General features: G+C 46.7%; 1 protein-coding gene across 10 annotated transcripts in view; it reads left to right on the forward strand.

The window, feature by feature from the left end:
* GNG2 (G protein subunit gamma 2) overlaps positions 1-24224 on the forward strand; it is a 95631-nt gene that overhangs the window by 66039 nt on the left and 5368 nt on the right. For 2 of the 10 annotated variants that reach the window (XM_045016525.1, XM_045016527.1), the window contains exons 2-4: positions 17946-18010; positions 18767-18896; positions 21178-21293. In XM_045016525.1, coding sequence (XP_044872460.1) covers positions 18890-18896; positions 21178-21293 — 123 coding nt within the window. In that variant the 5' untranslated portion in view covers positions 17946-18010; positions 18767-18889. Of the gene's footprint in view, positions 1-14927; positions 15018-15096; positions 15314-16887; positions 16907-17945; positions 18011-18766; positions 18897-21177; positions 21294-24224 lie in introns of those variants that run through there. The other 8 variants (XM_045016530.1, XM_045016534.1, XM_045016528.1 and 5 more) reach the window with 7 other exon arrangements.

A 24224-nucleotide genomic window follows, 5' to 3' on the forward strand; every position in this document is an offset into this window, starting at 1 on the left:
CAATGGGCAGCAGGCTGCCCATGTGACACTCATTGCGGGACCAGAGCCTAAGTGATCTGGCCCAGGTTATGCGGGGAGCCAGCAGGAGAGCTGAGAATCAGATTCAAGAGGCCTGGCTCCCAGTTCCATGATGGAACAGCTAGGTCGTCTTCCTGCCCCACTTGTGCCCTTGAGCTGCAGGGAAAGCTCAGGTTGAGAGGGCGTTTTTTGTCAATGTACAAAGCTAAACCCAGTCTCATGCGTGTGGGCTTTTATTAAAGTCGTAGAAGGGCACCGAGCAGGAAATGAACATGTCAGCTATCCCTGGGTTAGGAAAACGTTCAATGCATTTATTTGGACTTAATCCATGGGACCTTCCCTATTGTTTAATGATTTGCCAAAATCATGCATGTGCAGCCAGTGAGGAAGGAGGCGCTTACTCTTACGCCAACAAAAAAGGAGCATCTCTCACACACGCGATCTTGGCTAGCTGTTAGCGTGGCCTTCAGCTGGGCAACGTTTTAGTGGCCCCTCTAAGTTCTAAACAGTGGCTAGCTTTTTTAAAAAGCATGCTCCAGTTATAAGGCTGTGGTGTTATCAAGTGTTCTGAGGACGATATCAACCAGGAGGGCAACCCTGGAGCCCTTTGTACATGCCCCGCTGCATTTTGAGGCTGAGTACGCAGCTTTGCAGTCTAGGGGGGTTTTCAGTGCCGGTGAGAACACTGGTGTCTATTCTAAAGTTCTTGTCCGTTTCCTACCTTTTGTGTAATTCTGCAGCGGGGTGGCAGTAATTAATATCCAAGTGTGTGTTTGATACTCCAAAAAATTCTCCTCTTAAGAGCAAATACTAACTCTGGGGACTTCTTGAGGAATGTTTTTTGGTTGTTATGAAAAAGAAAATTCTGCTTGAATACTGAGGGGTGGTGTTCTGCTGTCACTGGGCCCGTGTGGTTCCCAATGAGGGCCGAACAAGTTAAGCCCGTTCTGTCACTGCAGAGGAACTCAGTTCTGCAAGGTACTAGAGTATTTTGGGAGCTGTAAAGTTCCCTCCAGTCTCATTGATCTTAATGAGAAACGTGGGTGCTCACTCAGGCATGAAGTGGGACAGCCCATTCTGAGAAGGTGAGTTTGTGAGTCTCACCGTCCTCTGTACGTCTGTATCAGGCATGTACCAGACCTAAAACCAGACATTTCTCCTTTTTTAAAGGGGTGCTGCTAAGCTTACTGCAATTTAATAAGCCTCAAAAATAATGAAAAGAAACCCAAGCCCATCCTGATCCTGAAATGTCTCCCAAGTTCTCAGAGCAAAGGTTGCAACACTCTGACAATCTGCCTTCTCTGTTGCATGACCCACCAACAAACCCGGGAGCTGGGTTTCTTACCTGTATGTCCTAAAATCAGAATCCTTGTTTATTTCACACAAGAATGGAGCAGTCTGACAGAGGAATGGAAGTACTTAATAGCAAACCGAAAACCCAGAGGAGAGGTTTAATCTTAGTCCTGTAAGCGTTGCAGATATCCCTTAGTGGGAGTTTTCCGTCACCAGAGAGCTAGATACTGTTTTACCCAAGACCTGTTCCCTTGAGATAATCACTGATGTACTCCACTGTAGCACACAGAGTAACTGCTTAAAGAGCACCAAGTAATAACGGAAAGCTTCCAGCAAGCAGATAAGATTCATGAGTCTCATACTCATTTGCCTTTTCTTTTCTTTTCTTTTTTGCAACCAGCTAACTTTCAGAAGCACTCGTAGCTTTTGATTTAAATCCAAGAGCCATCATTCCCATTTGGGAACCTCTGGGGCAGGAGGCTTAATTCTTTCTACTATTCGTTTCTCGCAGAATGAAGTGGTATTTCAGCACTTCACTTACTGGTTTGCCTCTGGGTAAGTTTTAACATTTGATTAGGTTTAAACCAGTCCCTTCACTTATTTTCATTTTCCATTAAGAAAGGATCGGGGTGGCGTCTTTTCCTCCCCTAAATCAATGGTGTCCTCGATGAAATTGTCACAAAGACCTTGTGTTTTGGGGTGGAGAGGGTGTGTGTGGGGGGAGGGTTTCCTTTGCTCCCACAGCTTTAGACCAGAGGGCAAAGGCACTAAGGGAGAGTGAGATTAAGAAATTCTGGTTATTTTTATTCTCTGTCCGGCCCATCAAACAAAATGGAGACTAGAATCAGGCTTGGCTTAGTTCAGTTAATTTCACAAATGTGTCAATGTCCTAAAACACCACCACTGCGGGGAGCTCGAGTCTCCCCCAGTACATGTTCCGCACTAGGAGTTACGCATGTGTATCTGTGAGAATAAGCCATCTGCAACTATTGCATCATGTTAAAATGTGCAGCATCCTAGCCGATATATCATAAGAACATAAGAAAGGCCGTACCGGGTCAGACCAAAGGTCCATCTAGCCCAGTATCTGTCTACCGACAGTGGCCAATGCCAGGTGCCCCTGAGGGAGTGAACCTAACAGGCAATGATCAAGTGATCTCTCTCCTGCCATCCATCTCCATCCTCTGACGAACAGAGGCTAGGGACACCATTCTTACCCATCCTGGCTAATAGCCATTTATGGACTTAGCCACCATGAATTTATCCAGTCCCCTTTTAAACATTGTTATAGTCCTAGCCTTCACAACCTCCTCAGGCTAGGAGTTCCACAAGTTGACTGTGCGCTGCGTGAAGAAGAACTTCCTTTTATTTGTTTTAAACCTGCTGCCTATTAATTTCATTTGGTGACCCCTAGTTCTTGTATTATGGGAATAAGTAAATAACTTTTCCTTATCCACTTTCTCAACATCACTCATGATTTTATATACCTCTATCATGTCCCCCCTTAGTCTTCTCTTTTCCAAACTGAAGAGTCCTAGCCTCTTTAATGTTCTTATGTTCTTATGTACTCAAAATGCAGCGAGGCATGTACAAACGGCTCCAGGGTTGCCCTCCTGGTTGATATCGTCCTCAGTCAGTGTGGGTCTGTATGTCTCCAAGGGCTTAACTGTGTCCTCCGATTCTAAGGTTTTTACTTTTCTGTGTGTCATCACTTTGTTTTCTGTCTTTGGTCTAACTTGAGATTGGACTGTTGCCCACCTTAAGTGTTTAAAAAATCATGTATTAGGCCTGCCCCAGAATCATGAGACTGGCTGAGAAATTGTGGGATTTTAAAAATTAAATAAATGATGGGTTCTTTTTGCCTTCAGGAGGATTCAGATCACACAAGCTTTTTCTCTCACATTCATCCGACTCCGGGAGCTGGGGCTTTAGGAAAATAAAATCGTGACATTTGCACCATGGAGATTGTAAACTCTCCACCTCAGATGCCTTTTCTTTCTATTTCATCTCCAAAGTCCCATGCACACCTATGGCACCATATAACTACATTAGAATTATTGTTGGGTTTTTGTTCTATCTGTATGCCTTGTTTTCTTTCATTCTTTTTCAGGTCTTTATAGTGTTGATTCCTCTGACCTGATTTGTTTGTATATTTCATACTGGCATGAGTCTCCTCCTGGAGCCGTGTTCCATGTATTCTTTTCTGCCATACGAGAGAGCTCTCAGAACTCCTTAATTTCCTCAGAATTTTTCCACTCTGCCTCTCAGGGCCATATAGATTCATAGATATTTTCAGCCAGAAGGGATGACGCTGATCATCTAGCCTGATCTCCTGCAATAACCCAGGTTACAGAATTTCACCCAGCAATCGCCATAGGTGAAGGAATGATTTATTCTTTACCATGACGTAAAGGAACAATATCGAGCCCAATAACTTGTGGTTGAATTGGCGCATGTCTGTAGTTTGGAACATATTCATCCTATCTGGATTTAAAGACTCCAAATGCACCTTTTATTTTGCTTCACCATTTGAAACGTATATCTTTTATTTCCAGTTAGAAATGTTCTAACTTCAACTTCTAACCATTAGACTTTTTCCTGCTAGATTAAGAACCTCCTAAAATCAGATATCTTCTGCTTGTGACGGTACTTTCAAAGGTAGAAAGATAGAGGAGTATTCTATAGATTTGTATATTGCTGCTCATTGATAATTCAGGTCTGGGAATGTCTTTTGTTTAACACCTTGCAAAGTGGGGCCCTGATTGGTGCCAGTTGGTGCTACTTGAGTGTAAATAATAAAAATGCATTGTTACCTTGATTATTTTAATACCATTGCCATTTCTATGCCTTTGCTCGGGTGGCTACAGGAAGGATGTTTTACTGATGTGCTTGCTGAACTCTTTGCTGCCTGCCAGCACTTGAGGGAAAATATGTGAACTCCTTAAAATAAAAATAACTCTGTTTCAGCGGTAGTTTGTTCCAACACTGGTTACCTACATATGACTAGGCTTGGAAGGATTAGATTTTTATCAGTAAATGTTGGTGAACGTCAGTTTCACCCTACTCACACCCAAACCACTAAAAAAAATTTCCATAGATGATAATCAAAATTTACAGATAAGCAACATAAGAAAAATGCAGCTTGAGAACTTCTTAGAGTTTGATTTAATGATATTTACTTTGTACATGTTGACATGTGATGTTGACAATTGTGTGTTTTAACGGTTATAACACTTTCACTTTTTGAATCTTAATGTCTGGTTATTAAATAATTGTCTGACACCTTCCCCCCCCCCCCAATAATTTCCCACAACTATTAAAATTTAAATCAGTAAAAAAAAATGAAAGCCCATCATTTTATGCAACTGTGAAAATTTTAATTGATGAAATTGGGAAAAAAAAATGCTTGGGCAGGATCTGTCTGCATTGCGATACTAAAACTAATAGCCCGAACCTGCAAGCCTGAGTCAGCTGACCCCGGCCAGCCCGCAGAGGCACCAAATTCCTGAGTTCCCGGGGCTGCTCGACCCTTACTCTGCCTCCACTCCATCTCTTTGCTCCCCCTCCTCTGCCTCTTCCTGCCCCTGCTTTCCCCCCCAGCACCTCCTGCACTGAACAGCTGATCACCGGTGGCTGGGGGGGGCTGCCAGTGGGTGTGGAGCACCCACTGTTTTTTTTCCATGAGTGCTCCAGCCCCAGAGCACCCACGGAATTGGCACCTATCAGCCACGTCCATGCTATGGGTCTCTTATCTCAGTGTGGACATACCCTTCATGCCCAACTTCCATTGACTTTCAATGGGCTTTAGAGTCTAAAGGAGTTAAGCACCTCTTAAAAACACCAGCTCTAGTCTCTTATGTGCTGGAACAAAGTATTAAACTGTCCTTGGTTATTTCCACTCCCAGCCACCCATCATTTCTGTAATACTCCCTGAGAACTCTGCCTGCTGCTTCTATCTGTTAACAGCCCCACGGCCTGGTGGACACACAATTTTGGTAGCGGTGTGACTATCAATTAGGGGTGTGATTATTTTTTACCAAAAGCTATACCAGTACAATCCCTAGTATGGGTGCAATTATACCAGTGTGAAAGTGGCATATGCTGAGATGGTTTATTCCCCTTCCCATATGGGAATAAGCCCCTTTATACCAATATAACTGGGTCTATGCTATGGTGATTGTTCCGCTTTATCTATAGTCAAAGTGGTGCAACCTTTGTGTGTAGACAAACAGTAAGTCACTGCTGCATAAATGCCCCTGGAAGGAGTTATGCTGCCATACCCAGCGTACATAGAGGTCTTGCAAATAGCAACGCCATCTGAGGACATGGGCATCCCGGGGGAAGTGTCTCTCTCCCCCTTTATGGATAGCAACCTAAGTGGGGGTCGCTGATGCAAAAAGGGGCATTGCCAGGGTGGAAGAAACTTCCGTTGCTGTCCCTGTGAAAGAGTTCCTCCTGGGTGGCCCCAGTGTAAAGGGAGAGCTGCTTCACCCAATCCCACAGCCCATCCCTGAGGCAGAGCAGAGACAGAAACACCGTCTGCCTTCCTTAGGGATGCGTTTCTCGTGGGGCCCAGCGGCTGCATTGTATGCACCACTGTTGCTGAAGTTAACCCAGCTGTCTGAGTTTGTCTTTCTCCCAAACCAGTAAATTGTCATTTTCTAACTTCAGAGGGGGAGCCGTGTTAGTCTGGATCTGTAAAATCAGCAAAGAGTCCAGTGGCACCTTATAGACTAACAGACCTATTGGACCATGAGCTTTTGTGGGTGAATGTATCCGACGAAGTGGGTATTCACCTACGAAAGCTCATGCTCCAATACATCTGTTAGTCTATAAGGTGCCATAGGACTCTTCACTGATTTTCTAACTTGGATGATACCAGTCCCAACCTGGACAAGCAAATCTCTCTCTGTACTGTGTACTAACTATACCTTCAAGCGAAAGGCTGAAGGTTTATTCAGTATTCTTTATTAAACCCTACCATGGGGTGCACCCTCAAATGTTTTTGGTGCCCTTTAAAAACAATCCACTTGGACTCGCTTTGAGAGCTTTTCTTTTCAGTGACATTCAGTGAGATGCTGGGACTGCTCACCGAACTGTCACAAATCCCGGCTTGCTCTGAAATAGCTGCACGTCCTTGTTCGCAGGGGACTCAGGGGGCCAAAATGTCCTATCCAGTGCCCTTTGGCCTCCTTTACGCAATTGTTTGCACGATCACCATGCCAAAAAATCCAGCCCAAGGAGGAAACTTGTCCAGGAACGAGTCTCAGCAACAAAACAACGTTCTTGGTTTTTAAAGACCTATGTGATAACAAACTGACTGTTCCCGGGAGCAGCTGAACTGCAGTCTATCAGACCCCGCTTTCCTGCTCTAGAAGGTACCCGATGCTAGCATGATAATGAACCCGTTTCTATGGAAACTCCCTCATGACCACTCCTTTCTGCTGGCTCCCCTCCAATTTGTGAATGGCTTCATAAATCACACACAAATCCAGTATGCATTAAAAAGAAAGCAGCCTGAAGTGCATGAACGCTAACCCTGATTTATGAATCAAAATCTTTGTTCTGGTTAAGGAAACCCCTAGGCACAATTTTAATTTGGTTCATTTTATTTTCCGTTGTTAAGAAAAGAATGAAATGTGTGTAGCTTGGACATCATAAAATCTCTTTCAGACCTTGGGTCAGATCGGCAGCCGTGTTGAGGTCAATAGAACTGCACCGAATTACTCCAGCTGGCGATTTGGCCCCTTGCGTTCTTTGTTTGGTCAGTGTAGGTTTTTGGAAGGGAGTTAATAAAAATTGTTTTCAAACTACGGGCGGCTTATTTTAGAGGGAAACCTTTTCAGAAGCAACAGTATTACCGGAAAAAAAACCCCAACCAACCATCACAGCTTAGCATGAGAGATTCCCCCGGCTGAGAGAGAGAATAGTGGGGGAAATTATGTAGATGGGGAAAAAATAGTTACTAATTTATAGCTGCCCTGTCAAATCTGTCGGTCTGTGTTCTTGCAGTAGACTCATCACCACAGTTTCTGAGCTCCCCGTAAAATTAGGCTGGTTCTCTCATCTCCGGCGTGCAGGGACTGGACTTTGGGCAGTGGTTGTGGTCATATTGTGAACTAGGCTTGGGAACTGGGATTTGCTTTTTGCTCTGAGGTTCCTGAGTTTCATGGTCACACCTGATCCTGTGGGATGTGGGGACTATCTGAGAAAGCACCATCTCTCTCTCACACACAAAGCTCCCTCTTGAGGATAACAGTGCCATTATTTCTGTGAAACGTGGCTTTTCTCATTACCGCAGTCGTTATACCCATACGACCCTGAGTGTGGATCCCTCCTTGCAGGAATAAAACTATGCTGCTATAAACACCTCTAATGTATAGAAAACGTCTGTGTGCAGAAATGTCTGAGGGTCGGGTTTGCCAAGGTATTTAAGCACTGAAAGCTGCAGGCAGGGAGCTAGTGAGATTTTTAAAAGCATTAGGGTCCTCGCTCCCATTGAAATCAGCCTGGTCCTAACTTTGCCAGGATCACCCAGGAGTAGGAAATTGAACACTGCTGGCACCCTAACCATTGGGCTCTCCTTCCTCTCTAGACCTGATCACAACGGGTAAGGTGGGTTCTGGGTAAGCTGAGCCAGTCTTTACAAGATGGGGGCTGGAACCTGGAATTCTGGGAGAAAACCTTCCAAACATAGTTACCATTGGACTCTCCGTACAGCATGGGCCAGGTATTGAACTCATTTACATAGGTGTAAATCCGGAATGTATCTACTTGTTGCAGTGGAGATACAGATGTCAGTCCAGAGGGTGACTGAGTGGCAAGGCTGACTCATAAAGCCAAAGTTTGTCAAGGACCCACTTTGAATAAGACTCTTTGTAACTATCCACAGCCACAAAAATAAGCCCATGGCCAACCATGAGCTAGAAAGGAAACAGCCTTGGGCCTTGCCTGGAAGGAAGCTACAGATCCTCCCTGAGTATAGAATCATAGAATATCAGGGTTGGAAGGGACCTCAGGAGGTCATCTAGTCCAACCCCCTGCTCAAAGCAGGACCCATCCCCAACTAAATCATCCCAGCCAGGGCTTTGTCAAGCTGGGCCTTAAAAACCTCTAAGGAAGGAGATTCCACCACCTCCCTAGGGAACCCATTCCAGTGCTTCACCAGCCTCCAAGTACTGAGCAGGAAGGGCAATCTGGAGTGACTGTCCCTTGGTGGGAGAGACCAAGCCACCCGTCCTTTCTGGGCCGTACCCAGGATATGGCGTGGTCCAAACCCCACCAGTTCCAAGACACTTTAAAGTCACGCGATCCATGTTTCCCCACCCATTCACACTGTGCGGAGGGGAGCCTGCTCTGCCAGGAGAGGGAAAAGGAGCTGTGTGCTAGCATTTCATCTGGTAACTGCCTCTTTCCACCTCCTTTGGGGCACAGCTGCTCTACAGGGCAGGAGTCAAAGGAATAGCTGGCCGACGTAGCACGTTCACCTCTCAGAACAGTAGGGTTTGCGCTGTAAAATGCACCATGAAGTCACCTCGGTGCCGCTCTGAGCCTGCAGAGGAGTGATGGGTGGGAGCTGAGCGGGAGGCAGGTTAATGGCACGGCTAGCCGTGGCCCCTTTGCTACAGGGGGTCTGGCGGGCACAAAAGCAGATGGCATCTCAGCACTTGGGGGACTGCCTTCCGCATGTATTCCCATGAGTCTCTGCCTAGTGTGGGCTGCGGTGGGCTTGCCCACCCCGGAGTATCTCTGGCACCATCTCTTGGAGGTGGGGGAGTTGGTGAAACCCGATTACAAACTTGGTCGACTCACAGGGGCCTGATCCTCAACTGATGTAAATGAGCATAGCACCATTGACTTCATGACCTATTTACATTTCTCTTTGCCATCTCTGAGTTCTTCTAGGGGAGAAAGATACAGAGAAAGGCACGGTTCTTATTAGCTAGAGTAGCTCAGTGAATCTTAACACTCTGCAGACTTGTATTGGATAGGGAGTAGCAGGCAACTTCGTAAATTAATCTACCGTTGATTTAAAAAAGTCTCCAGTGGTTTGGGATCAAAATGAAATTAGACTTTCTGTTCTGCGCCTGCAGTATGTTCCCATTAGTTGGTACCATTGCGGGCCACTCTAGAAAAAGGTATTTTCCAAATTTAGCCTAAGTTAAATGACTGCTGCAGGACTGGAAAGAAGCCGCACGTACATGACGGGATGTAGCGTTGATTAACATTCAGAAAAGACGCATTAGGCTACAACCACCATCCAGCTGGGAGAAGATACGGGCCATCAGTGCAATATGAAACAAAGGGAGAAACAAACAATTCACAATTATTGTGGGGAAAAATAGGTTTTCTGCGTTAGTCCTAAAATGATGGACTGAGTACAAATGTCTTCTGAGGAAGGGAGAATCAAGCCGAGGCACTTCCAAAGGGACCACAGCTTGATCTGCTGAACGGTTACATAGCAAAGATGGATAAACAGAGTAAGTGATGGGCCCCGTGTTTAATGCTCACTGTGAGGGCTGCCCTAATCATCATGTCCCATAGGTAAAATGCTATCCAAGTTCTAAGAACTTGCTGAATCAGAGTCTAAAACATGAATATTTCCAATGATGTTGTGGGCTTAAGTGTCTTGCTGAACTGAAGCGTTGGGTCATGATCCTGCAATAGGAGCCATCATAGGCACCGACTCCATTGGTGCTCCCGCCCTGGAGCACCCATGGAAAAAAAATTAGTGGGTGCTTAGCACCCACTGGCAGTGAGCTCCCCTCTTCCTCGTCAGCCGGTGCCCCACTGGTCAACTCCTCCCCCGCCTTACCAGCGCCTCCCGTCTGCCAGTGCCCCGCTAGTCAACGCCTCCCCTTCCCTCCCAGCGCCTCCCACCCCGCGGTGCCCCGCTGGTCAACTCCTCTCCCTCCCTCCCAGTGCCTCCCGCCCGCTGCAGTCAGCTGTTCTGTGGCATGCAGGAGGTGCTGGAAGGGAGAGGGAGGACTGGAACAGGGACGGGGTGCACTCAGGTGAAGAGGCAGGGAGGGGGCAGATCAGAGACAGAAGAGGTGGCGTAGGGGAGGGGCCTTGGGGGAAAGGGTGGGGTGCGGGCAGGGTCTGGGGCGGAGCAGGGGCAGGGGTGGGGCTTGGAGGAAGCAGTGAAGTGGGAGTGGGCCTGGGGCGAAGGTGGGGGGGAAGTCAGCGCCTATGGGATCCATGCAGGTGGACCCCTTCACCTGGGCTAAGACCCACTGACTCCTGTAGGGCTCCGCATGGCTTATTTGCAGGATCAGGGCTTTAAAAGGCAATGACAAAGGGTTAATGTAGTTTTTAAATTTGAAGGCAACAAGTGTAAATGGCCAAATAAGGGTGTTACCCTGAGGATAATGAACAGCATGAAAGGTGCTGGTAGACAGCACCATTTTAAGTACCGGGTATTTTCGAACCTAAAGTACGGCATGAAATAAATTCAGAAACGTGGGATTCAAATGAATCAAGCCTGGCCTAGGATATCCAGCTACCGTAGTCTGGGGGGGAAAGTCTTAGTTTTTCTGTTCAAATGGAAGTATTTTTCCTCTGAACACAAGTGGCCAGTCTGCAGTTCTGGAGCCAAAAAAGCATCAACGAGGAAAATATTGCTCAAGTATACAAAGCTCTCTTATTCCTTTTTTAAAAACTGGAAAATTCAGATGAATCAGGTAGCTCTTCTGAGTGCAGGCACTGGGGCGGCTAACCCAGCTGGAAAGTTTTAGGGCCTGGAGAAGAGTTTTTTGTGTTTTGCTTGTCAGATGAATCCAGCCCATTACAAAATGCCATAAATAATCCATAATCCCTGTGTACGTAGGATAAGGAACAAAACAATCCTGAGAAATACACAGCTGTAACTAAAGTGTAATACCACAGGGACATAGTACCTATATACTATACTTTATAAACATCATTATCATGGAAATAAACAGTATCCTCACTCATTAACCTGCAGTCTCCAAGGCAAGAACGTGTGCCTCATTAAACTGTAGATATAAGAGGCTGTCTGTATTCCATTGTGAATTTCACTAAAAGGTTTCTTTTCCCTGCAAAGAAGAAAAATTCCTTTCTTTGTTATATAGTAGATATTACTATATTTTAATGTGGTTTTATTATTTATATTAGATATAAAAAAGTTCATTCCACATTGGGATTCAGGAACTGCTGTAAAGTTAAGTTGCTTCTTAATATGTTTTCTTAAGATTCAGGTAAACTATTGGTCTTGGATTTTCTCTTGACTTCCTTTTGGCTCTGATTAAACTGGTCCCAATTAACCACTGGAAAATGCTGTCCTGCATAATTACTCCATTTGTGCTATGAGAATCTTATTAGAGATAATGGGTGGGGTGTATTGTCGAACTACAAGCAGGGAAGTGATATTGGCAAATCCCAGTAACACAAATGGGATACCTGACTACGCATGCATGCACACACATTCTGCAATAATAATCTCTGTGTTATTGTTTCTGCACAAATCTACTTGCAAATCCACCCAGTGGCAGCTGACGTACCACTGTATTTGGACCATCTTTGGATTGAACCAATGGTCCAGCTAGTTCAACATCCTGTCTCTGAAAGTGGCCAGCACCAGATGTTTCAAAGGAAGGTGCCAAAAATCTTAAGTGGATAATTATGAAATAACCTGATAATAGGAGAAGTTTCTTCCAAACATTCATGAGTTGGAATATTCTTTGTCTAATGTGACTGTACAGGCTCTTGTCTGTGTAAATGTCTATTCTTTTTTAATCAACTAAGATCTTGCTCTCAGTATCTAGCAATAATGAGTTCCACAGGGTAATTATGCATTTTTCTTCAGCTGTACTTTGTTGCCTTTTAATTTCATTGAGCGCTGTTGTATCTGAACTTCTTATTGAATAAGGATTGTCCACGGTTTCCTAGAGGTGTATGCTTGTGCATAGTTGTGTGGTTGGTTGGTTTGAAAATAATGTACAAACGTATATTTGGAAAAGCTCCAAAGTGAACCTGAACTGATAAGAATTAAAAGCTTTGCAAAAGTACAGTTGGTATTGTCAAAATAGCAATTTGAATCCAAGTCGTATAGATGAAAAGTGTACATTTCAAATTGTGGTTGAAAAGATGGGTATTTAAACATGTTGGGTTGTATACGATTAACACTTAACTTGTAATCCCAAAAATTTGGTGTGAAGATGAATTACTGAGAGCAAAATCCCTAGGCTCAGTGCACAACTTCAGTATATGTGCTGTGTTTGATGGAGTTTCATACTGGGAAGTAATTAGTGCTGAGGTATCTTCCTTAGCTGCTGCACCATCCCAAATTCTTCTTGGCAAGATACACAGAGTCATCGTCCATCTTCGACAGGATGCATTTATTGAGCAAAGCAACTGCAAACTACAGACACACACAGGTTGAGCTCTGGTTCTGTCTCCTCTGTTTACCAGGGACTGCACCCTGGCAAGGCATACAGAGACATCTAGTGGCCAAATGACAATATTGCAAGTAAATAGTTTACCCCTCTTCCTTACTTACCCTGCGGTCCACATACCCTTGGAGAATGCTTTAGGCAGCACCTCCCCAGCTACATAACATCTATAGATGTCTCTCTCATAGAGATCTGGAAGGGACCTTGAAAGGTCAGGGAGTTCAGTCCCCTGCCTTGACTAGCAGGACCAAGTACTGTCCTTAACAGTTTTTTGTTTGTTTTACCCCAGTTCCCCAAATGGCCCCCTCAAGGATTGAACTCACAGCCCTGGGTTTAGCAGGCCAATGCTCAAACCACTGAGCTATCCCTCCCCCCATGGGCTAAGGATGGTGGTGTTTCAAATGGTAAATCTCTATCTAAGCATTAAGGAAGCTTTGATGAGCGCGAAAGCTGGGAATTGCATTGAACACCCTGCTTTCGCACACTCATACTAGATAAGAAAAAAGTGAATGAAAGCATCGCTTGCTGCAAAATTTGTAAGTTTTCCTTATTGAGGAATAGGGTCACTGCTAGCTTTGGGAGATCCCGGGAATGGAAATAGTGGGTTTTTCTGTTTGCTTTTAATTCAGATCACAATTTTGCTCCCTGCAACAGGGAGCTCTTTCACATAACTTCTTTGCAATTCTCCGTCTCCGCCCCAGTCTCTGGTTTATAGCCTCTGCGCAGAAGTACATTTCTACCAACTGCTAAATTTTTAATTTCATCTCTAGTCAGACACTTTGAAAGGCATGTCAGTGATGGTCTCAAATTAAAAATGCTCATGTTAGTGTCCTACCTGGAGCCCCAGTCCTGCAATTTATAATTGGGGCTGGAAGAAACATGTCAAACTAAACATTTTCCCACTGGGAAATGGGGTTTCATTGAAATACAAGTTTTCTGTGGAAAGAACTTGATGTCTGGAATTTTCAGCCAGGAAAATCAAAATGAACCATGTTGTTTAGTTTCAAGTCAACATTAATCCCTGTTTCTGCCTGAGATGTTACCGTCCCTTATACGAGTAGTAGTTCTGGACATTTCCTACCCCCATTCTCCCCATCAGCCCCCCTCTCTGGTTGACCATCGTCTCCTGGGATTCCGCGCAGCCTCTCCCTGCGGCTGGGGTCTGCCTGCGTTTTAAATTGAAGGATCAGGGCGGGAGGATGAAGGCGGAGATGAGAGCGTTAGCTCAACGGCAAGGCCTTTTTATGTGCTATCAAATGAGAAATGGCATTCACGCATGGGGATCAGCTCCTGAATGGTGTACAGAAGGCATTGATTTTCTGTCACTCTTTTTTTTTTACTTCTGATGCCTCCTTGATCACTGAGCTATGAGCTTCTTCCAATAACAAAGCTAAAAACTTTCTTCTACAGCAGACCCTGCTCACCTTCGCCTGTGTAACCGCTCTGAATCCAGCGGGGCTATTCAGGGAGTAGGGCCAGCAAGGTTTGGCCCGCTAACGTCGCTGTTTTCTTAGGGAAGCCAGTCAGAGCATTGCAAAGCCAGGCTCTTCACTTTACCAACACAAGCAGTAACATGCTCACCTGCATATTTCAGAAGGGGGGAGAGAAGAATAAAAATGCAGCACAGCTAAATGAGCATGGCTGTGGACATTTGAACTAACGTGGTCCCTTAATTTTTTTCTGATTGACTTTGCGACAGCAGCCCCCAATCTCGCAAACACGTACAAAGGTAATTTAACTTTACTATCATGCACTTCTGCACCCCCTGGACTGTAGTGCCAGGAGCAGCCCCCAAAGTGGAATGGAAAAAAATAATGAGAAAAGACATTTAAAGGCAGAGCGAGCTGGCACCAGTCCGTGGCTATTGCACAGTCTCAGCAGTCTGCACTTTCAAGGGTGTGTCTCTCAAAGTGCAAGCGAATGCTTTCTGCTGTCTATGCATGCTCTGCCGGCTTCAAATGCTCACGCAAATGTTAATTCCTTTCTTCCCCCACCCCATACCTAGCTATGGTCTGTGATGAGGTGCACAAGCTCTGCCTTGGGTGAGGGCAGCAAGGGGTTAATGATCTGGCCTGGAGACAAGGGGTTAAATCAGGAACACCTGGCAGAAGCATCAGCCCTGGATGGAGGGTCCTCCAGCTGCAGTAAATAATCAAAGGGGACCTGGCTATAAAGGGAGGAGGCTGGCCTGCTGAGGGGAAGCTGCAGCTCGGGAGGGGATTGAGATCAGAGTGATCACCCTGTGAGTAGAGGAGGCTGTGCAGGTCTCCCATGGGGATGGCGTAGACATAGGTATTTTTCCCTCTAATTCTGTAGACAGCACAGGCCAGGGCACTTTGCTGCTTGTTTTACTTGCCTGGTTTAACAACCCTGCCTTCCTTTTGTGGCCCACCTGAGGTGCCCGCAGGCTTGTTTCTCAATGAGGACTATTTACATGCCAAGTCTCCTTTCTCCCCTCTTTAAAGGGAGGGGGAGGGATGTCTAGTTTTTCATGGTGTGGGAAGTATCTATTTCATATTCCCAACTCAAAAATAGTGAGGGATTCTCTTAGAAAGACCAAGCGTCTGTGGAGAGCATCACCCCGTCCGGTGAGTTCTTAGAAGAGCTATGAGCCAGCTGGGTTGTAACTGAAACTGTTTTGCAACCCTCAGTGGCCCGTTTGGCCGTGAAGGAAATGCTGTAATAATGCTCTGTGTGTGTCTACAGGAGCACTTCTCATCTGAGGTGCTCAGGGTGCTTGGGAGGGAGTGGTTAGATCACTGGACTGGGAGTCAGACCTGACTTCAACTCTGCCCTGACCTGCTGTGTGACCTTGGTCAAGTCACTTTCTCTGGGCCTCTGGTTTTTTTGCTCCTACCCTTGTGTCTTCTGACTGTAAATTCACTGGGCTAGGAAGGGCCTCCTGTTTAGAGTTACCTGGTGTCTGGTTTTTGACCAGAAAGTCTGGTTGAAAAGGGAACCTAGCAGTGTCCGGTCAGCTGTACTGACCGGACACTAAAAGTCTGTTTATTGCGGGCGGGGGAATAGTGGCAGCCTGTTGCTCAGTCCTGAAGTGGCAGCTCCTGCGGCAGGATGCATGCGCCAGCTTGGGCAGCAGGCAGCCCCTTTGAGGAGCATGGTTTGCAGGACTGCAGCGGAGGACAGCGTGCAGGGGCCCATGGCGAGTGGGGTAAGGAGCTCTCGGGGCTGGGAACGTTCCCCAGGAGGGAGGGAGGGAGGCGAGCTGCCCCTCCCAGTGCTTTTTCTGGCTGTGCTCGCAGACAGCTCTGGGGCAGACAGCGCAGAGAGGGGCGGGGAAGGGGGCTGCTGGGCTGCCCCTGTGTGGCTGCAGCATTCGTCTCACCTTTACTCCCAGGCAGCCTGCTGGAGCTGGGGTTCACAAGTCCCTTGGGGCTCCTCACGCTGGAGTTGGGGGAGGGGTACGTGGGGGGGGCAGGGCATTGTGGGGAGAGGTGCGAGTGGGGCCTTGGGGACAAGAGGTGGGGTGGGAGGCCTGGTTTTCAGACATTGGAAATGTAGCCGCCATGCTGCTGCTGCTGCATGTTTGGACAGGATCTAGAACAAGGGGAGCCTGAGCTTGGTTGGGACCTTTAGGTGCAACTGCAGTAGAAATGACTTGGTCTTCCCTGTGGGATAGACAGGAATGGCTCCTCCCACCACTGTCGTGCAGGTTCCGCTAGGGAACACGGCATTCAAATGTTAGCAGCTGATGAAAAGCTTGTCACAATGAAACTGGGCAAATTTATCCAAAATAGGTCCCAGCCAATGTTCATTGGCTTAAAAAAGCCTGCATTGTACAGCCTATTGCACTGTATAGAATGGCACGTAGGAATGCATCGGTGGCCAATTCGTTCATTTTATCATCCATTTATCTATGTTGGCCAAACATTTTCTTCTCTGAAAGAACTCCAGGTGTGTAAGGAGGAGCAAGTCTAAAGTTTAAATGAACTTGCCTTGTACTCTGAACCCCGCAAAGAGCTACACAGGAAAGCGATCTTGTTTCCTCCCATCTCTTGTCTGTATTTCTCTGTCACAGCGGTTCACTGCTAACCGCAAAGCAACAACATTTGTCAGTGTACACATAGATTAGCTAGTGTAAACGCTGACTTTTGTACGGAAGGCGGACTCTGTAACCTGGCGAACTCCTTCCAGCATTCCCGGCTCCTAAATCAACAGAGGAGGTAAAGTGTAAGCAGTGCTTGCTCCAGGGCGTGGCAGGACGCAGTGTAATGGGGAAAACTAGGGGAGCACTGGCCCTTAAAGGGCTCACTTCTCCAAGCAGATCTCCAGCAAGCCATCTTTCAGCTACAGGTCTAATAGAATTGAATGCACTCTGCAGTTCAGTGAGGAAGAGTCCAGCTGCTGTTGTAACTCTGTATAAAGTATTGTCTAAAGGGGCTTAACAACTTACGTTAAATCTCAGAAGTCTAGCTTGCTTCTTAAAATGTCGTCTTTTAATTTCCTTACACAGCTCGGGGTGTGTGTCTGGCTCTATAATCTGTGTGCGTATCACACAATATAGATAAAATAGAATACACGATGTGGTGCCGTAGCATGATATTACAGTTCTAATAGCAGGGGTGTGGCGTGGTTGCATAATCGAGCTATGCAGGCTTTCCCAGCTGAGGGCCACTGACAAGGTTATACCAGACCCCCCTCATGTATTCAATGTAATATCAATGGAATGTACATGTAATAGATCTCCTTCATTTTAAAATATTATTTTCCCTCTTGCAACGTTTCTCAGTCCGTTCCTGACTCAAGTGAATTCAAAAGTCTTGTAAGTAAGGTAAATGTCGTGAACTTTTTTCCTAGTCTAGTGAATTGGAATCTGTATTTGATTGGTCAGTGTACCTATCAAACATCCTCTGATGCTTATGACTAGACCGGGCAGATTTATGTGAGGAAGGAGGCAAGTGGAAGGAATTTCTGTCAGAAATCCTGAAACTCTGCCCTCCTAGTCTCACCCCGGTGCGGTATGGAAAAGTGACTAGAATAAAAATCAATACGTCATCTCACCAAGCGTCTTGGCATAACCCCCACCCCCCAGTACATTCTGCCTTTCTGAACTGAGTTTTCAAGCTTGCTGAGCCTCTGAATGATATTTTGACACGTCTTGGTTTCCAATTAACGTCTGTACCATTACAGTCATTCAGTGACATGGAGCTAATGGAAAGTGTCAGTCTAATAAATTGTTTCTCTCTCTTTTTCCCCTTAAAGGTATTGACTGTTGAAGATCGGCAGACCTTCCACTAGAGACGCAACTCACGGAAAAGACCGTTTTGGTAAAATACTTTTTGTTACTTAACTCTCAGTGCAAAGGATAGATTGGGTGTGGAGAAGGCCTGGGGATCATGAGGGGTTTTTGTGGAGAGCTCTTCCTCGCAGTTCGTTTCCTTGAAACACGCATCCTGCCTACCAGCCTGAGTCCTGGTCTCGGTGGATCCTCCGCATAGGCTGGGGGAGGGTCATTTAGCTGTGGGTGGGCTTGCGCCCGCTCACTTCCCAAACCCAATATGAGTGTTCTTTGCCGCTTGCGCCTAGTTGCTACTCCAGCGTATCCTAGCCGGACAGGCCTGAATGGGAACTGCACTGCAGCGGCTTCATGTCGGGCTCTGGGTTTCTCTGAGCAGGCCCCAAGAGGAGTTCCTCAGCTGAGGGATTTAACACAAGCGCTGTAGTGTGAGCACCCTTGGATCCTCCCCTTTAAGCTGGCTCAGGCTAAATGGCCAAAACTAGACCTGCTGGCAGTTTTCGGAGCCAGCGGGAGACCCCTTGAGGGGTGATGTTTTGAAGAAATGCCTCTCTGCCCCCTTACTCGTTATCTCTCCAAAGGAGAATATGGGCTGCCTCTAGGTTGGTCTTTCTAGCCCAGAAATTCATAGACGAGGATGCCTTCCTTCTAGGCTCTTGGTGAGTGTGTCCACGGAGACAGGATAAAATACCTGGCTAGGAGAAAGCCCGGCCTTCTCACTCTGTCTCTAGCTGGGAGTGGGGGGACAGCTGGGTTGCAATCCCTGCTCCAGTGACTGTTTGTTTAGACCAAGTGGAGCATCGTCAGCCTGTGAGCTTGAGAGAGACAGCCCAGAATAGCTAATAGCCTGGTGGTTTGGGCACGCACCTCAGAGGGGGCAGGAGCAGAGATTTGAACTTGGCTTTCTCACATGCCAGGTGAGTGCTCTCACCACCGGGCTAAAGGGTGGCCTTTCCTCCTCCTCCTCCTCAGCTTTTGTGAATTGAGCCTTTCATTTGATTAAAATACCTGAAATGAAATCTTTCAATTCTCCAAGAATTTCAGTTTCAGTTGGACACACACTGATTGTGTGGGGTTTTGTTTTTTTCTGGAACTGCCAGAAATCTGAAAAGTCAATTTATTCTCCTAGCTCCGCCTGGGATAGCCCAATGCACTTCAGCTGTGTCCCATCTCTTACAATGATCATGTTTGTGCTTGAAAAGTACTAATCATGCTTAAATGGGGCCCTTGCTGGAAAGACGCAGACACCGTTTTTCTGCCCAGTGTGAGCAGAGCCAGCTTGGATAGCATGCTTCAGAGAGACAGTGGAGACTTGGCAACATAATGAACGAGTGCAGTTATCCTTTTGTAGGAAACCCTAAAGAAACAGGAAGTGACAATATCCTGTTTTGCATCTCAATGCTCACTCATTGTGCGGACAATGCAATGCTAGACCAATGCACCGCGTCGGTCTCTAGAAATCACTATATTATAGTCAGCTACTTAAATGCACGGATGTATATTTCCTAATTATTTTATAGTAAAGCTTGGTATTTCAGTACAGTGTAATGAACCTATAATGACTGATATTACTGCTACAGGCAACTTGAAAGACACTTCAAGCTGTCGACTAGAGAACTTTTTGAAAACATCCGTTTGCTGTTGTGTGAAGTTGAAACTGAGAGGGGCTTTTATAGTAGGTGCTGTTTTGTTCCAAGACTGGAGGAAATGCTTGCTTGCATTCCGCGCATAATTATAGCGTTGTTGTTTTGATTGGGAAGGTAATAGGAAAAGTTGCTCCATTAGTAGTGATGCTTCTCTCTCCTACCCACCTGGAAGTGAAAAATCTTAATTACTGATTAAACGATCTGCTCTCTAGAAAGCTTGCTGCATACACGAACAGTGAAAACACCATTGGCTTTACAGCTGATCTGCATCAGAGCAACAGCACTAGCCAAAAGAGCAGGGTTAACAGCACAACTTATTGCTAAGTGCAGTTTAAAAATCTACCCTGGGGAACAACAAGGTGATTGATGGTTACAGCACTGAAGAGACAGCCCCAGCAGAGCTGTAAAACTAAAGTATGTTCCCGCCTGCCTCCAACCCCAGATCTCCTTCCCTTTCCAGTCACTGTCCAAGTAAGGATATAAACAGTGGGCCTGCTTCTCTCACTTAACGCCAACTGGCAAATCCAGATTTAACTTCGTTTGGTGTCATAGTGGTTTTCATAGATTCTAGGACTGGAAAGGACCTTGAGAGGTCATCGAGTCCAGTCCCCTGCCCTCATGGCAGGACCAAATACTGTCTTGACCAGGGGTCTCAAACTCAAATGACCACAAAGGCCACCTGAGAGCTAGTGCATTGGCCTGAGGGCCGCTTCACTGACACCCCTACCCTCACTGCCCCCGGTCCCGCTCCCACTCCACCCCTTCCATGAGGTCCTGCCTCTTCCCTGCCCCTTTCTACCCCCTTCCCCCAAAGTCCCCACCCCAACACTGCCCCTTCCCTGTCACCAGGGGGTGCAGGGTGTGGCAGGGGCTCAAGGCAGGGAGCGGGGTGCAGGAGGGGTGCGGCAGGGGGCTCAGGGCAAGGAGCTGGGTGCGGGGTGCGGCAGGGGGCTCAGGGCAAGGAGCGGGGTGCAGGAGGGGTGCGGGGTGCGGCAGGGGGCTCAGGGCAGGGAGCTGGGCGCAGGAGGGGTGCGGGGTGCGGCAGGGGGCTCAGGGCAGGGAGCTGGGCGCAGGAGGGGTGCAGGATGCAGCAGGGGGCTCAGGGCAGGGAGCTGGGCGCAGGAGGGGTGCAGGATGCAGCAGGGGGCTCAGGGCAGGGAGCTGGGCGCAGGAGGGGTGCGGGGTGCGGCAGGGGGCTCAGGGCAGGGAGTTGGGTGCAGGAGGGGTGTGGGGTGCGGCAGGGGGCTCAGGGCAGGGAGCTGGGCGCAGGAGGGGTGCGGGGTGCGGCAGGGGGCTCAGGGCAGGGAGCTGGGCGCAGGAGGGGTGCAGGATGCAGCAGGGGGCTCAGGGCAGGGAGCTGGGCGCAGGAGGGGTGCGGGGTGCGGCAGGGGGCTCAGGGCAGGGAGTTGGGATGCAGGAGGGTGCGAGCTCTGGCCCAGTGCCGCTTACCTAGAGCAGCTTCTGGGTGGCAGTGGTGCGCATCGGAGCCAGGGCAGCAAATCCAGTTTAGTAGTCCCCTGATGTATTAACTCACTTCACTTTGTTTCCACAGCACATCTGAAAAGCACAACCGGCACTCAGATGGCCAGCAACAACACCGCCAGCATAGCACAAGCCAGGAAGCTGGTAGAACAGCTGAAAATGGAGGCCAACATTGACAGAATAAAGGTAAAGCTGATGGAAGGCAACTGGGTAACTCGCATGTTCTTTGTGGCTCCATGAGGAGCCTTCTGCAGCTAAGACTCCAAGTCATTGATTTTTAAGGCCAGATAGGACTACTGGAGCCATTTTGTCCGACTTCCTGTAAAACACAAGCTATAGACTTGAGCTTTAGTGTCCCTTAAGTCCTAGAGCTCCGTGTATTTAGCTTATTGAACAAAACATCAAGTCGAATTGATCATGGTCTATTACCTACACGGGGAGAAGAGATCTGATATTCGAGAGCTCTTTAATCTGGCAGACAAAGGCATGATCCAATGGCTGGAAGTTGAAGTAAGCAAGTTCACACTGGAAATTTTTATTTTTAACAGTGAGGGTAATTAAACACTGGAATGGCGTAGCCAGGGGTGTGGTAAATCCTCCATCACTGAGGCTTAAAATCTAGACTGAATGTTTTTTCTAAATGATGTCAGGGAGATCCAGGAATCTCACTGGATGAAATCTGGGCCTGTGTTCTATAGGAGCTCGGACCATTATGATCAAGTCCTTCTGTCTTCAAATCTGTGATGGTAACACGGTTCCCTAGTTTTCTTATTCGGTGGTGGATACTTCGCTGGTGTGACCATGAACTGTACCCAACGGGAAAACTAGAAGGTTTGAGAAACTCTGTTAAACCAGTCCTAATGATATGGCCTTTTAGGAAACAGGAGGACGCTCTTTCATGATGAATTGGTACTGTTTGCAGATGACTGCAGCTGAGCGTCTCATTTAATGTATTTCAGAGACTTTGTTCTTTGGATAACATGGTTAGTGCATGAAATTGGGCTCAGCGGTGTACCCAGACTTGCTTAGAGAAACACAACAAAACAAAAAGCAAAGTTATCCTCTCAAGTCTCTTTCTCAATGGAAAGGAGAGTGATCCCTTCGGGGAGGGATTCCTCTGCGTTGGCTGCATATAGGTCTTTTAGTGCTGGTCCGGACGTTGTTACACTGGAATAATGAGCCCCTAGATTGTCCATCTGAGTTGTAGTAAGTGGGCACAATTCTGCCTCTGCCCCTCCAATATTTGCTAAGTTCTGTCCTTAAACTGTGAGCTCCTCAGGGGTTGGGCTGTCCCTTCTTGATTTGTCCAGAAAGCCCCTAGCACATGATGAATGCTGCCATAAACAATCACAATTGTGATCATGGACAGATTCTGTTTTTAAAGGCCAGCATTCCAAACTGGGTGCCTGTATTGAATGTGTGGGCACAGACACGTAATGGTGCATGCCAGATAAACAGCTGCCTGCACAAAAGGGTAATGCTGCTGCGATGGCACTTTTTTTTTTCTTTTTTTTTTTTCTGTTTTAAGCACCATTCTGATGCATGCAACTGCATGTTTTTCATGCTCAGCTCAGGTAAATATTAAGAATCTTGTCCCCTAAATATGTGCAGGCTTTGAAAGGCGTAATGTATCTCTGCTGCTTAAACTGTGTTCTGTGTTGGGGTTGGCTTGGAAAGTTGCCTCCAGAAACCTGAACCTTTTGAGAGCAGAGTCTTGGAGCATTCCAGTTTGTTAAAGGGAAACGTAGCTGATTCCAAAGTGGGACATACCAATATCTGAACTTCAGCATTTGCTCATGTCTCCTCGCTGCTCAAGAGCTTCCACTGAGCCAGTTTCATGTTCTTAATGGATAACCGTATACAGTCAGTGACTCCACTGATATTTGTTACCATAGCAACCACAACCCTCCACTGGAAGGGTTTGACATGGTATAAAAATGACGTGGCACTTCCCTTTCTTTAATCGTGAATAAACATTGTTGCATGTATTCTTGCAAGCTATTTGCAGTTGTGTCCTGCACTGAGTGTGTGTTTGTAAGATCAAATCAGGTAAAATGTGTTGATGGATCAAAAGCCTGCCTGTAACTAAATGGAGAGAACTGGATTTGCAGACTGCATAGGTTTTCTCCTAAAGTCTTTGCTAATAGGTTTGTGTTAGCTGTTAAATGCCTTGAAAAGAGGCTGCTTGGTGGGGGGAAGCGAACTAGAAGGCTGGATTGCCTGAAAGAGATGCAAATGAAAACCATCTTGGCAGCAAAAGAAATCAACACCACGTTTTGTATAGTTGATGTATAAATGCCTTTTATTGTGTGTAAGTTGTTTGGGATTTGCACACACGGCACATCAAACATGCTACAGCAAAAATGTATCAGAGGGGTAGCCGTGTTAGTCTGGTTCTGTAGAAGCAGCAAAGAATCCTGTGGCACCTTATAGACTAACAGACGTTTTGCAGCATGAGCTTTCGTGGGTGAATACCCACTTCTTCGGATGCAAGTGGTGGAAATTTCCTGGGGCAGGTATATATAAGCAAGCAAGAAGCAAGCTAGAGATAACGAGGTTAGATCAATCAGGGTGGATGACGCCCTGTTCCAGCAGCTGAGGTGTGAAAACCAAGGGAGGAGAAACTGGTTCTGTAATTGGCAAGCCATTCACAGTCTTTGTTTAGTCCTGAGCTGATGGTGTCAAATTTGCAGATGAACTGGAGCTCAGCAGTTTCTCTTTGAAGTCTGGTCCTAAAGCAAAAATGTACTTTCAGTATAAAGCTGAAGAATAAAACAGAGACCTACAAGTTACCATTTGATCAGGTGATCTTCTTTACTAGGTCCGATCTCCCAGCTGGCCTGCCCTGACCTCTTCTTGACATCATCAGGCTCCTGAAACGCACACAAATAAACTGGGCTTCAGAATTGATTACATGTGCAAAAATCTGTGTCTGCTCCTAGCAATAGAGGGTTGGCTGGAGAGTGGCCCTGCAGTAGGTTTTCAGGTTCTAGGAGTCGGAGGCCTACTCAGCTGGCAATCAGATCAGGTGGAGGGTCCCCTAGCCTCCAACTCTGGAAGAGAACAGGTGGAATCTAAGAGCTAGGAGATGAGACGGGAGGTCTTGCAGGGTAAAAT

The sequence above is a fragment of the Mauremys mutica genome, chromosome 4 (assembly GCF_020497125.1).
Source record: "Mauremys mutica isolate MM-2020 ecotype Southern chromosome 4, ASM2049712v1, whole genome shotgun sequence".
Taxonomy (NCBI): Eukaryota; Metazoa; Chordata; order Testudines; family Geoemydidae; genus Mauremys; species Mauremys mutica.